Source organism: Bison bison, unplaced genomic scaffold, assembly GCF_000754665.1.
Source record: "Bison bison bison isolate TAMUID 2011002044 unplaced genomic scaffold, Bison_UMD1.0 scf7180017864262, whole genome shotgun sequence".
NCBI classification, from domain to species: Eukaryota; Metazoa; Chordata; class Mammalia; order Artiodactyla; family Bovidae; genus Bison; species Bison bison.
The window spans coordinates 1433671-1449433 of NW_011494834.1; the positions used below are offsets into that span (position 1 = coordinate 1433671).

Here is a 15763-nt window from a genome sequence, read left to right on the forward strand (position 1 = left end):
AAATTGTTGGGTTTGTGGTCAATTACCTGTGTATAGTTCTGAGTTAAATTTCTCTACTACAAGACTCTAACTGGTTGGCCCTGAGAAAATTTACTTAAAAAAAAATTATAGTCATATTCAGGTTACTGTGATATTACTAGATGGGATCCCCTCGCCGGGCCAATTAATAATGCCTGCTCTGACTCTGGCCATAAATTTGAGCTTTTGTTCTATTATTCAAGCTCAATCAGGGCAACAAGAAAAGTTTCAGCAAAGGAGGAAAAAAATCTCCCACAATTATGGGCTGGATTTATATAGATAACACCAGGCTATGGTAATTTAGGCTTAAAGTCTCCTCTGTGTTGGAAACAATTAAATCATACTAAGGACAATCAGTGTAGTAACCCTAGAAAACGGGGCTATGTGCCTTATAGATGGTGCCAGTATATAATTTCCCTGGAAGATAAAGATTCTACAGAGCAGACTAAGTCAGATGACCTGAGATATACTGGGCTACATCTAATGGAAGCTCTTAAGTCTTACTTGTGACTTTACTAATACTGCTGGCTATGTTATTTGTATTTCACCTGTTTTGTGTCTGAGGCCTCTAATAGAATAATATATAGCCCCATATGAGATCAATGATGGTAACACTGTAACTCTATATATGGGAAGAAGCAAAAAGAGGGAATATTTTCCTGGATCAAGAGGCTGGTAAAACAGGTGGTCCAGAAAATTTTGGATACTGTTTTATGGCCTAGTCCAGTAAGAGCACATTGAGTGGCCTGTCAACAAAATCTTTGCCAAACCTGAGAATGGACATTCTCAGCACCATGGGATAAAATGGTCATGAAATGCCCCCCTCAAAATCATGGTCAAGTTTATGAGCAAAAAGGGGCTCTGCCAACTGAAGACTGACACTTGCCATCTACATCTACAAAGATTAAATCATGGCCACTGCAACTGCTGACTTTCAACACCCCTGAAAGGAGTTCAGGATGAAAACCAGGAATGAAGCACTCTGTGCTCTGGGAAAAACTGGCAGAACAGGCCTTCAGATAGTTATATCTTTTCAGGAGAAGATTTTATAAGTCCCAATTCTTGCATCTTCTCATACCTAGAGAAACACTGACATCATTAACGGTGAAATCTGCTTTGGCTGTTAAGGAAAAGTTTACAATTAAAAGTCAAAATAGAGTAGCTATGGTTCAGATATGCTGGGAAATAGCTAGGTGATGCTATGGGTGTACTTTCAGATTAGACCTTGTATTGCTAAACACGAGTTTTCTGAGTCGTGTCAGGCTTGGATGCCACCATTCTCAAAACAATGTCTGCTGGAAGCTAGTAACTGCAACCTTACTTTTTGTAAAACTAGGCAACTGGCTACCTGGCTACAAGTCTCCCTGAAGTGCCAGGTCCAGACTGGGTTTCAGGCCTATTCTTCTAAAAAGAAATGAGATTTATTTTGTCTACTAAATTCCAGTTATCACTCCTCCAACTACTTCTAACTGGGTCTGTTACACCAAAATGGCAGACCAAGGGATTGAGGTTTTAATCATACAAGACTCAGATCTAGAACTTGGAACTCAGAAATACTTCCAATTCAGTGTCTATACTCCAAGCTGAGGCAGTCCTATGCTCCATTTTGAAAAGAAGTTATCACAGTCATAGTTGCCTATTTCCCTAAATTAAAACTGAGTAGAACTCTATGGGGCTCTGGAGTAGAGATCAGTTCTGTGTTCTCCATTTCTTGCCTGTAGGATATAGGCTTCATTCAGCCTCCTTGACCTTCCCTGAGTTCCAAAGTGTGGATTCAAACAATTGCTAATCAGGGAAGGGAGGGGATACAGAAACAGGAGAAACAATCAAAGGTTGGTACAGCCTCCAGACAGAGTCCTGGTTCCTACTCAAAGAAATATGCATAACAGTGTCTTTGAGCCCCCACCCAGGTGGAGGATGGTAACATCAGACTGAACACAAGATTCCTGGAGCACAGCTCTATTGCCTCACCACCAACCAATCAAAAAGGGTCACAAATCCTGCAACCCTCACCCTAAATGTTGCCTTCTGTTTCCGGGGACTAGAGACGACCATCCTGTTAGGTCTCCTGTTTGGCCCTTGTCTATTTATCTCTGAGAGGAGCCAACAGTTTCAAACTAAACTGCTGTTACTACAAGGGTGTAAGCTGGTTTCAGATGTGGAACACCCCAACTTAGATCAGGTAGAGAGAGACTGCTGCTCTGCTAGGCAGGCCTACGCCCATGCACAGCAGGAAAAAGTTACAGAAGAAAGAGACCTCCGCCCCAATTCCCAAGAAGTATCTCGAGTATGAAGTCTCTCGGGGGGAGTTGTTAGGGGAAGCACACTGATTGAAACCACCCACCCTGGCCAGGTACCATAGTAACCATTTGCATGAGGTGTTTTATGACAGGAGATCCTGATAAGGGATACGGAACTAATAAGCCACCACCAACCGGAAGAGTTCGGGAAAGGTCTAAAGGAGTCACCGCGTGTCCGTCCACTTCCCAGAATCCCTCTCGCTAGCATCCATCTTGGCTGAGTGATGCGTGTGCCACCAGGAAAGACTCTGAATTAGAATGATTGGCCAAAGACCACCCGGAAACTAAGCCCATCACCATAAAACCTGAGACTGCAAGCCACGCAGCAGAGCAGTTCTCCTGGGTTCCCTTACCCTACTGCTCCCCACCCAGGTGTCCTTTCCCAATAAAATCTCTTGCTTTGTCAGCACATGTGTCTCCTTGGACAATTCATTTCCGAGGACAATTCATTTCTTTTCTTGTTAGACAAGAGCCCAGTTTCGGGCCCTGGAAGGGATCCATCTTCCTGCAACACATGTGTAGAGTCTTCTCTTGTGTTGTTGGAAGACGGTGTTTGCTATGACCAGTGTGTTCTCTTGGCAAAACTCTATTAACCTTTGCCCTGCTTCATTCGGTATTCCAAGGCCCAATTTGCCTGTTACCTCAGGTGTTCCTTGACTTCCTACTTTTGCATTCCAGTCCCCTATAGTGAAAAGGACATCTTTTTTGGGTGTTAGTTCTAAAAGGTCTCATAGGTCTTCATAGAACCGTTCAACTTCATCTTCTTCCGCGTTACTGGTTGGGGCATAGACTTGGATTACTGTGATATTGAATGGTTTGCCTTGGAAATGAACAGAGATCATTCTGTCATTTTTGAGATTGCATCCAAGTACTGCATTTCGGACTCTCTTGTTGACCATGATGGCTACTCCATTTCTTCTAAGGGTTTCCTGCCCACAGTAGTAGATATAATGGTCATCTGAGTTAAATTCACCCATTCCTGTTTCTTTAAGCGAGATTTAATATTCAGGTTATTTGGATATTTTGGGATTACCTTAAGTGAATATCTGTTCTGACAGAAATGCAAAACTCAATCTCAAACAACAAACAAGTGGGCCTAAGCTGTAACCTAAGGACTCAAAGTGGGACGAGTACCGAGAAACTGACATCTGCTTCTCCCTGCTCTTCCCCTCATCAGTGAGTGTCACAAAACCTCAAGCTCAACCAGTCACAGATACTCACTGAATCCTCATTTCCATAAGAGCAGTCTGAGGAGCCAAGGCAACACTGACAGGGGGAAAAAAAAAAATGCATCCAACAGGATTTAAACCTGACAAGCCTGAAAGTTCTCACTCACTTGCTACAACTCTTCCTTATTCAGGATTATTCAGGATCTTTATTTTCTTTCTTTATCCCCTGAGACGCTTTTTTCAGCCCTTGCTTTACTTTTTCAAACTGTCCTCAAAGTCCAGACTTCCTGCTGCAGCCCCTGGGTAGAGCTTCTCTTAAGCTCACAGATTCCTTAAGGAGAAAACACACACACACATACACACTTTAAATAATCTATTTTGTCTTTATGTGCCGTGCTAAGTCAGTTCAGTCGTCTCCGACTCTTTGCAACCCTGTGGACTATAGCCCGCCAGGCTCCTCTGTCCACGGGATTCTCCACGCAAGAATCCTAGAGTGGGTTGCCATGCCCTCCTCCAGGGCATCTTCCCAACCCAGGGATCGAACCCACAGCTCTTATGTCTCCTGCACTGGCAGGTGGATTCTTTACCCCTGTGCCACCTGGGAAGCCCCGTCTTATCTTTAGGGTACCATCTAAACAGCCTCTTCCAGCAATTCTGACACCTATTCAATCACACCATTTTTTCCTGGATCAACTGGCTTACAGGTTCAATTTAATTTTCTCACTGAGCCAACTGAATCTTCCTCTTCAATTCCTAATTCAACATTCTCTTTTCCCATAATTTCCTGTTCCTAGACTCTCCAGCAACACCCTACCAATCTCATCATTCTTTTCTTACCAATAACCATTAGAATGATATCACCACAAACATAATTACATTTACAAAACATCTGTGTAGCATAAGAAATACCTCAGAAAGCACTTTTCTAAGCCACTGTCTGCCTGCAATGCATGAATCAATGTGGGGAAAAACACTCCCTTCTCCATTTTGACCTGTTATATTACATGAAATGACCCAAGTATTTATTTCACTTCTGACAACATCACTTTTAACAACTTTTACAGACCAATGACCTAAGCCAACAGCATCAAGGCAGCAGCAGACACATCAATAAAGTCTCAAAATCTACACTGCCAGTTCATGATTATCCCTAAATGCCAACCCAGTGTGTCCTTGTTCCTTGGTTCCCAGATCATAGCAGATAATTATTTGTTTAAAAGTAAAAAGCTAAATCAAAACCATGCCACATCTCATGATCACTTCCTACCAAAAAGATTTAATTTGGGGACAAACTCATGCTTTAACATTCCATTAAAGCATTTCTATCTCAATCATCTTGTCTATGGAGTACGATAATAACACTGACAAGAACATATTAAAGTCAAGCCTTGAAAAACGCTTAAGTTATCTGGCTTACAAAGATCCTGCCTAAAGCAAGTGAAAATAATACCACATTTTAAATCATGTTGTTAGGCATTTTGTTTACTGGCCACATAAAAATCCTACAAGATATCTATGGCAAATATATTCCCATTTTTTTCTGAAAATAGAGTCTGGGACAAATGGCTTCTCCCCATGGCACTACTTAGTGTCAGCAGCAGGAATGGGATGAAGCCCCAGTTCCAGATGCCATCTGCCGTCCCCAGGTTACCCAGCCCTAAAAGTCAGTATGACCCTGACAGGAGAAATATTCAAGAGCAAATTTGCAGTCCCCATTTCCTGGCTCATTTGCTCCACAGATAATCAAAATTCTTCTCCGTATCATGTTCTTAGTAAAATGTAAACTGATTCATGTTCACCATTACTGACTATTCACAATGCAGTCAAATTAGAATACAGATATCCAAGCCCCCTCCAAGTTTATATTCAAAAGACAGAATAAAATTTAATAAACAAAAATACACAGTGAATACTCTGTGTGACTGCAAAGGCAGAGACTGGAGTAATACAGCTACAAGGCAAAGAATGTCTTGCACTGCTGACAACAGAACGAGATAGAAGTAGCAAAAAAACATCCTCCCTTAGAGCCTTTGGGCTTCCCTGGTGGCTCAGCTGGTAAAGAATCCGCCTGCAATGCAGGAGACCTGGGTTCGATCCCTGGGTTGGGAAGATTCCCCTGGAGAAGGGAAAGGGTACCCAGTTCAGTATTCCGGCCTGGAGAATTCCATCGACTGTATAGTCCCTGGGGTCACAAAGAGTCTGGACACAACTGAGCGACTTTCACTTAGAGCCTTCAGAGAGAGAATGCTCTGCTGACACCTTGACTTAGGATTTTGGCCTCCAGAGCTGTGAGAGGAAATATTTCTAACATTTTATGCTAAGAAAAAAATTATTTCATATCTACATACAGAGAGACGCACACACTTAAGGACTGTTGGTGCAAGCAGAGAACATCACATTCAAGACACTGTAAGCACAGAAAATTGCAGGACCAACCAAATGCTGGAATCTGGGTGGAATGAAAAAAAAAAAAAAAAGCTAGCTTAAAACTGGAGTTTACAAACCAGAGGAGAAGGAAAGCAGAAGCATTAGTAAACGGTTTCTCTCTAAGACAACCAGGTGGGTGAGCAAATAACTGACCGAACGGGAACACAAAGAACAAGCTTTGGCTGGACACGTGGTGTGTGCAGGGCCTGCAGCACGCCCAGGTGGGGACAGGTAGCAGGCTGCTGAAGATCAGACTCAGAGCTCGGTTGAAGGCGGTCTGAGCTGGAGCGCTGCGGGCAGATGTTGTCACACAAGGAAAGCAAACAGCAGAAGGACCCCTTGCATACTACCAACACTGAAGAGAAGGCTAGACGCAATAAGGAAGAAGGATTCTGCAACAGTGTACACTGCGGAAAAAGAGAGGCCATGAAGCAGCTGGGATCTAGAGGCAGTAATAACATTTTTAAAAGGATCACCTGAGGAAAACCAGGACTGCCATGCAGTCAGTACAAGCCTGCAAACGTCCCTTCCTATCACCTATGCTGACATGTCTTCAGGAGTACACAACTTTCTCAAATCTTCCCCAAATGGTGTACCCCTTCAAAATTCACACCAATTCTCTCTTATTTGACAATTTTTACACTGGCCCTCAAACTTTCTGAAACCAACCTTTAAAACAATTGTAACCTCTTACTCCTTTGACCGTTCAGTGTCACATAAGAACGTGCTCACAGAAGGCACAAAGAAGTCTGATACAAGTTCCAAAACCACACTATTTAAATTGTTTTCACAACTCACTTTAATCTGCTTCTCCTTGCTAATCCCTCCCACCACTACCACCACTCCTTTTGTATTTGTTTTGTTTGAGGCCATATCTTTCAAACATGTTAAGGAATAAGAAAATTAAATAAATGAAAAAGAAAAAAGTCTCACCGCAGCAAAGTAATCAATTTACATAGCTTCCATTCGAAAGGAGATACACTATACAGTACTCATTTCACATTTTACAAACACATATCAGTTTTCTAAATTAAATCATCACTTTCCTGTGTACTAAAGAGACAACTGAAGCTGGGGCTTTCATCTGGATAAACTCCAGTATATGTTTACACATAAGGGAATACTTTTGGCATGTCTTTCATAAACTAGCAAGCAGTATGGCTTTTTAGATTTGTGCAAGGAAATACAGAAATTCCACTACTGAGAAATGTGTCTGACTTTCAAACGAAAGGGGTCATTTTGTGTCTATCCACTTTTTACCAGAATAAAGCCAAGGTTCAAGAGAGTACTATTCATGTAACAAATGTGTGTAAATTGTGCATTTCTTCCCAATATTTTCATACCACCCAACACTGAGAATCATCCCAGGATAGTTCCCCATCCTTCACAAAATACATTGCACCTGATAATCACCCAAATTACATAAAACAACAATATATAAAATGTCAAGTTTTGACATTTAAAAAATACCATTTGGGGAACTTTCTTGATGCTCCAGTGGCTGAGACTCTGCTCTCCCAATGCGGGGAGCCTGGGTTCAATCCCCGGTCAGGGAATGAGATTCCCACAGGCCACAACTAAGAGTTCACAGGCTACAACCTAAGATCCTGCATGCTGCAATGGAGAATTGGCACAGCCAAATAAATAAATGTATATTTAGAAATACCATTAGGCATGGAGACTTTTACCATTAAAAATCTAAAGATTTCATGTCAAAAATCTATAATAAATAATATAAAATAATCTACAAAGTGTTAACTATTAGTCTTATCCTAACCTTTTTCCCCACCATATTCCATGTAAAAATTACAAGTAGGTAAATTACTTTCAAATGAAAATTTTTAAATTCTAGAGAAGTAGGGCTTATGTTTGCTTCTTTTATGAATATACTCTTCAGCAACAAAAGAAAAAGGTTGGAAAAACTGACAGATGATCAGCTACCGTACAGTATGTTGTATGTGTGCTGAGTCGCTCAGCTGTGTCCGATTCTTTGCAACCTCATGGACCACAGCCCGCCAGGCTCCACTGTCCAGATCTCCCGCATTGCAGGCAGATTCTTGAGCCATCACGGATGCCTGTGTGGCACCTTACTATTCTGCAATTCATTTTTTCTGAAACAAATCACTTCCCTTACAGAGGATTATACATGCAGGTTTTGCCGCAACATTTTCTTCAGCATTATAACTAGATTCTTGATTATAAAATCAGAAAACTGCAGATATGAACAATGGCGCATTCTGATGAACCAAACATTCCAGTTAGCTGGAATCCTAGAGAGGAGGTTCCACCATACAGGAAATATCCAAGCCAGTGTTTAAATATGCCTGGCCAAAAACAAATCTGTTAAAATAACTAAATTTCCATTATCTATCCTGTTATTATCCTACTCCAAGGGCCATTAAAATTAACAAATTCAATGGAAGTCACTACACTTAGATGAAACCCAGCCATTAAAAGTCAGAATACTGGCAGCTGCAAAAGCTGACGCACAGATTCCTTGAACTGGAGAGCCAGGAGCTCAGCAACTGGTTTTCATTTTCACGATGAAAGTCAGCAAGAAGCAGGTAGCAAATCCTCGGCTGATAAGGCCAGAGCCGCTGGGGATACGCTCCAAGGATGCTGAGATGCTGGGCAGAGGTTCAGGAGGCTGGAGGGAAAGGGAAGTCTGGCAGGGCTGCCAACTGAACCGGGTGGGCGGCCGGTGGGCCAACAGGGAGTCTGGCACCTGCCAAGAGGCTGGAATGAGTGGAAATTACCATCCAGACAAGACAACAGGGATGGCTGGGGCCAGAACAGGTGGCAACCACAGCTCTGGCAAGAAACAATACTCTGGAAAAAGATTCAAGACTAAATAACCCCCTTTTCTTCACCCTTTCTCATCTGTCCACAATAAACATTTCATTGATGCATAACATTTACTGAATGTGGCTTAACAGCCTGAACATTTTAGCATTTCTCTTTATAAATCTAGAGAAGAGTTTTGCCATTCCATGCATACATTACTTGAATATACTTGGCACCAAAGCAATACTGAATGTAAGCTTTATTATTTTTTAATATAATCTGAGAAATGCTTCTTCAGCATCATCATGAACATGATTAACACTGGGCTCTAAGAAATGTTAGTAACCGAAAGCATGTCTGTTGAAGCAGCTTTTCAGTGATTTCAAAGTTTTGTGGTTACCTGAGTTTTCTGCATCTCAGAGTACCCTGATCATAACTGTCACAGGAGGCAATGTAAGAAGTGGTTACTGCCACACCAGCCTCTTCCACTAGACAGGAAATAGGTTCTGTTCTCCCAGAAACCCACTCCTTCCTAACAAGGCAGCTTCTCAGTTACTACCTGCAGAAAAAGGAAATCCAGGATTTCCCTGGTGGTACAGTAGATAAGAATCTGCCTCCTAATGCAGGGAATAGGGGTTTGATCCCTTGTCTGAGAAGATTCCACATGCCATGGAGCAACTACGCCCATGCTCCACAACTACTAAGCCCACACACTAGAACCAGGAGCCAAAACTACTGAGCCTGTGTTCTGTGTTCTGCAAGGAGAAGGCATCACAATGAGAAGCCAGCGAATGCAACGAACGGTAGTTCGGCTCAGGACAACTAGAGAAAGGCCGAGTGCAGCAAGCAAGACCCAGCACAACCACAAATAAATAAGGTGTCCTTTGAAAAAGAGAAAGACATTCAACAGAGATAAAGATACTGTTAGAGGACACCCGTCAAGCTCATGTAGACAATCAGAAGACAGGTAGATGGAAGTTCTCAGCCAGCTGAATTTAATTCCACTTTAATGAATGCCCAGGCTCCCATTTAAATGAACACAAACCAAACTGCTCTTACTTGTACAAGCCTCTGAAGCAGAACCTTAGAGCACTTCATTCTTAATCTACCCATTCCTAAATTAATTACAGTTCATCTGAAAGATACAATTATTTCTGCTCATTTAACTCAGATTCTAATGAATGACTGTAAGAACCAGAAAAACGGTGGAAGTAATTACATATCCACATCTCTGGCAAGGCTGCCCAGCTCAACAAGCAAAATAACGTTAGTGGAATAAGCAAGAGTGAAGGAGGTCTTGCAGGGTAAACGGGAATCCGCACTGAGTTGTGGTAAACCAAACAAAATCTAGGTCCAAATTTAAACCCCAAAAATAGCCTGCAACAATAGCAGTTCTCACCAAGATCTCAAGGATGACCAAATACAAAGTGCAGTAACTACAGAACGCCTTTCAAATTCCTTAAACTTGTCACTGTTCCTTCCATTTATTTAACTCCTTCCCTGTGCCACCAAACACTGGTAGCAAAGTGGACCCTGAACACACACAAAATAGAGACGGGCTTAAAGTGAAAAACCAAGTCAAACACCGCAAATGGAAGGCAGGAGTCTCTCAATCTCAGCCTCTCCAAGATCTCTGAATGCAGCCTGTGCACTCAGGGTTTCCTTTCACACTAAACATCTACTTTATCCCCAGACTGCAAGTGCACCGCAGCAGCATGCTTCCAACTGAGGCTGTGGACACTGAACGCAGACACCTCTAAGAAACTGTGTGTGTTTCCCAAATGAACTTACCTATGAAACAGACTCACAGACACAGAGAACACAGCTGTGGTTGCCAAGGAGAAGGAGAGGCTGGGAAAGCGATGCACCAAGAGTTTCGGATTAGCAGATACAAACTACTACACAGAGAATAATGAATAACAAGCTTCCCCTGTACAACACAGGGAACTATATTATCTCGTGATAAACCATAATGAAAAGAATGTGAAAAAGAATGCATATGAATGTATAACTGAATCACTTTGCTGTACAGCAGAAAGTAACACAACAGTGTAAACCAACTATACTTGAATAAATCTGAAAAAAAAAAGAAATTGTGTGCTTCCTCTTGCTAACGTCTTAATTAACTGCATATTCTGTAGCAATTTATAAACAACCAACTCCTACCATTCTACCATGCCCCTGTTTGTGCCAGGGATCACTAGTGCCAGAACAACCACTTTAAGAACAAACGAAGAAATAAGGTTTATGAGTCAGAGAAGGCCATCAAACAGACAAGTAGATTTTGAAAACCTGCACTTTCAATCAGGAAAAGCGATAAGAAAATGAATCATCAACAATACGTAAGATATTATCAGCAGTCTTTATAGAAGAGAAAATGTCATTTTGGCAAAATAATATCATCCATTCAGTTCAGTTCAGTCGCTCAGTCATGTCCGACTCTTTGCGACCCCATGAATCGGAGCACGCCAGGCCTCCCCGTCCATCACCAACTCCTGGAGTTCACTCAGATTCACGTCCATCGAGTCAGTGATGCCATCCAGTCATCTCATCCTCTGTCGTCCCCTTCTCCTCCTGCCCCCAATCCCTCCCCGCATCAGAGCTTTTTTCCAATGAGTCAACTCTTCACATGAGGTGGCCAAAGTACTGGAGTTTCAGCTTTAGCATCATTCCTTCCAAAGAAATCCCAGGTTGATTAAATGTAGTTTTGTAAGTTTTATATTGGATTCACAGTATTATTTATATTTAATTTGTAAGTTGATCTGCCTTTAAGATGGCATGAAAACTAGTTTCATGAATATATTTAACTGTCATAAAAAATAAATTATATTAGAGTCCATTAACTTTTTTTTCTTTAAAAGAAGCTCAGCCACACAAGGTTAAGAAACAGTCTTCTAAAGCTAGAGGAAAAAACTGACCAATTCTACTTTAAGGTGATGAGAGGAAGTGTTATAATAGATAGTTACAAGAAGGGTGGGATGGCCAAGATGCTGCAGGTTAGATGGGAGGAAAGAATATTGATAAGCTCTCCACACAATCAATTCTATTTAATGAGTACAATTCCATTTCAACCGTTCCCTCTCCTTTCCTCTTCTCTTCTTTGGAGGGAGGGTCTGTCTATTCTTGGGAAGACTATGTTCTACTTAAAGATGGTTCTTTGAACTCAAAAGGTTTTATACAAAGTTTTGAATTCAAAAATTTTATTTGAAGGGGAGATTATATTTTATACGAAGTAAAGGGGGAATTATATAAGAAAGACACTTTGAAATGTTTCTTTGGATATGGTCTATAAAAGGAGAAAATTAATAAGCAAAATGAGCCTATAACTTCACAACCCAAAATTTAAAACTGGCACCTGTTAAAGGAACAAAGTTCACAGACTAACATTTGATAAGAAGAGTAGAGACTGTGAGTCATACAGCATGAACTAAAACCCAATTCACCAGTGTCATATATTCTCAAATACCACTCACCAAATGACTAGATGGCATGTAACAAAATGAACAAACAGTCCTAGTGGTGAGATCTTTATAGCTGTTCCCTCCCCGTAAGGAAAGGTAGGACTCAGAGGTTAAGTTACTTGCGAAGCATCACACAGCATTTGACAGCATCAGAATGTAAACTCAGGTCTACATTAATCCCTATATTAACTCGTTTACTGTCATCCATTTTCTCTGAGTGGATGTGAGAGTGAAATGCAGTTCAGTTCAGTCGCTCAGTCGTGTCTGACTCTTTGCGACCCCATGGATTGTAGCACGCCAGGCCTCCCTGTCCATCACCAACTCCCAGAGCATGCTCAAACTCATGTCCACCGAGTCAGTGATGCCATTCAGCCATCTCATCCTCTGTTGTCCCCTTCTCCTCCCGCCTTCAATCTTTCCAAGTACCAGGGCTTTTTCTAGTAAGTCAGTTCTTCACATCAGGTGGCCAAAGTATTGGAGTTTCAGCTTCATACCAGTCTTTCCAATGAATATTCAGGACTAATTTCCTTTAGGATTGACTGGTTTGATCTCCTTGCAATCCAAGGGACTCTCAAGAGTGTTCTCCAACACCACAGTTCAAAAGCATCAATTCCTCAGCGTCCAGCTTTCTTAATAGTCCAACTCTCACATCCATCTTAAAAATATGTTAAATACCTTACACATTTAAAATTCAAATCATCTAGTCAAGGTCCTCATTTATAATGATCGTTCAAAATTCGGTCCTAAAAAAATGCACACCCGGAACCCAAGCTGAAGGAGCACATGTGACTCTCACTGAAACAGTAAAGCATGTGTTACCCAAGAGAGCATGCCAAGACTTTCAGCAGAAAACTTATTAACTAGGTTGGAAATAATATAAGATGCTTTAGAAATGCATGGATGATTGTCAGCTCAGGAAAGTTTTATTAAGAAACCATTCATTATAAACGATGGCAAAGTGCTACATATAAATCTGAAGTGGATAATGGATACACTTACTGAAACAACAGGTATGGAGAATAGAAAGGCATAGTTTAAAGCTGGGGAAAACTGAAGGCTTCCTAAGGCAGAAAGGAAAAACAGAAGGGGCAGAACTGAAGAAAGGAGGGCTCCTTGGTGGATGTGGGATAGAATTAAGGCAGCTTCAAGTCTTTAGACACATTCTTGTCCTCCTACAGGACCAGCTTCAGAGAGCAGGCATTTAGCAGCTGCAGTAGAACCCCAGAGCATCCTCCCCAAGGGACAGAGGTTGCTTGCTGGGAAAAAAAGAAGTGCCCTCATATGACTTCAAGGGTTTCTCGGCTCCAGATCTGTCCTGCTTGGCAGCTAATGCTGGATATTCTTTTAATAAATGCTTTCTTTCCACTACAAGAAAAGCAATAACCAAATGTTAATATAATGCACTCTCCTCACAAATCCTGGAAAGACAGATTGTACATTTTAAGTGTAGAAGGTCAAGTTCAAGAGGCAGGGTCTGTATGTTCAAGGAACTTACACTCTCGAGATATCCTCACTTATAAATGGAAGAACAAACCTATAAAGGAAGCTCCTGATAGCTGCAAGACTAGATTCAATCATAATACAGTTAATAAGATTACTAGTAAAATGATGTACATTTCAGAGATTTTACCACAGCGATGGAAGTGTTTTCCACTTTTGAACCACTGGAATTGATCTCCGGCAGAGCGAGAAGAAAATGTCATCTGTAGACCATCTGGCAGCTCGAGCAAGAATCAGTGCTCTGAGAGAGGGAAACTCTTTTTAAAGAAGCATCATCCTGTCCAAGATGCAAAGGCCTCAAGGGGCCTCAAGAGGCTTTGTAAATCAGATGGAAGCTAAGTTCACCTTTGGGTATACACAAGATGGACAGAACTACAGATAAACTTGTATATTTTTCACAAATCAGTAAATACTATTATTATCAGTAGCAGCGTCAAATTCAGAAATTAAGTGAATGTAGATACAGAACATATTTTCTTTACCCTGGCTAAGTTAACACAAGTAATAAGTAAATGTTTTAGCAATTAGGATGGTTTAAATAGACAGGATTTGGAGCATACTAATTTCAAGACATTTTGCTAAGGTTCATCTTTACCATGAATACATGCTTCTAAATAGAGATCAGATGCTAATATCGTCTTAGTTTCAGGCGCACACACACACCTCCATAATGTTGTTAATGACATACACAATGATGCTTCCCCTACCTATCTCCTGGGGTAGCCATGTCAACCAAAGGACTCTTCACCTTAACAAAAATACCTCACTCATCTAAGACAGACTGGAATTTCCAGGGCTGCATTTCAGAGGCTTTCTATTAAAGAGCAAATAGGTCCTCAGAAAAGTAACCTATAAAGCCTTATCCTTTAGTCAGTCAATTCTCTATGAGAAGCTCTAGTGTAAGACTCTCTGGGACCCCATGGAGGTAGCCTGCCTGTAGTCCTGAAGTCCTCGGTCCATGGGAATTTCCAGGCAAGAATACTGGAGTAGGTTGCCATTTCCTTCTCCAGGGGATCTTCCAGACTCAGGGACCGAATCAGAGTCTCCTGCATTGGAAGGTGATTTTTTTTACCACTGAGCTACCTGGGAAGCCCAAGGCTCTCTTTTGTGCTAGTAACTGAAAGTGAAGATTCAGAGAATGCAAGAAGCACAGAAAATCTGAACGGAGGTGTGTGGGAAAGGAGGTGGGAAAAGTTCCTAAACTGAGGCAGTCTTTACTCTCTATAGATCATCAGAAGTTCTGATTGGTCTTTAGCCACTAGGGACTCACCACACCAGAGTTAGAAGGCAAACAGAAAATTAAGAGGCACAAAAAAAAACCTTGAAAAGAGATAAAATGCACTGGTGCCATGCTGTCTTCATCTTGCAAAACTACAAATCTATAAAGTGCCAATGCAATGATTTATTGCAATGATGAGTCGCTGATGTACCTAAGAACTTAATCATTTCTTTTAATATCACTAAACAAGCTAGCTTCATTTTTATCCTTCAGATAAACTCCTGAGTCCTTCCTCAAGGGCTTTTTTTTTTCTCTTTTAAGCGTTTAAACTAGGCAGAATAAAGTTACAAAAATGACAACAGTCCCCAGTACTGTTCCAGGAGCGTTATACAAAAAGATGCCGAACAACGTTCCTCAGGATACGCTCCGGGGTCCAGCAGAGACCGCTCGCTTCTCTGCAGCCTTGGAAGTAAATAAGTGAACACCTCCGAACAAACTTTGTTGGCCACCAGCAGGGGAGCTCTTCAGCTTTTGTCCCCAAACCCATTCAAACAAAAGAAGCTCCGCTTCCTCCAACCCAGCCCTGAGACCCCCCACCCCGCGGGGGCTCCCCGGGTCCCCGCGCCCTGCCCTCCCGCCGGCCGCACTCACTCCTCAGCGCCCCGATGAGCAGGGAGCCGTCCTTAATAAGCTCCTTGATGAACTTGTTGGTTCGCTCCAGCTCAATCTCGTGACACTGCAGGCGCTCCCTGAAATCCGGGCTGTCCAAGTAGGAGTCGCTGAACTCCAGGGTCGGCAGCCCCATGGCAGCGGCACGGCCGACGGCCGCCGGGAACGCGTCGGGGCCGGCAGTCAAGACGGGCACAGCCGGCGACCAACGCCGGC

At 42.0% G+C, this 15763-nt stretch overlaps 1 protein-coding gene across 1 annotated transcript in view; it reads right to left on the reverse strand.

The window, feature by feature from the left end:
- ARHGAP42 (Rho GTPase activating protein 42) overlaps positions 1 to 15747 on the reverse strand; it is a 349865-nt gene extending 334118 nt beyond the window's left edge. Inside the window, exon 1 of the mRNA XM_010848229.1 lies at positions 15530 to 15747. Coding sequence (XP_010846531.1) covers positions 15530 to 15683 — 154 coding nt within the window. The 5' untranslated portion in view covers positions 15684 to 15747. The remainder of the gene's footprint in view (positions 1 to 15529) is intronic.
- Positions 15748 to 15763: the final 16 nt, after the last annotated feature.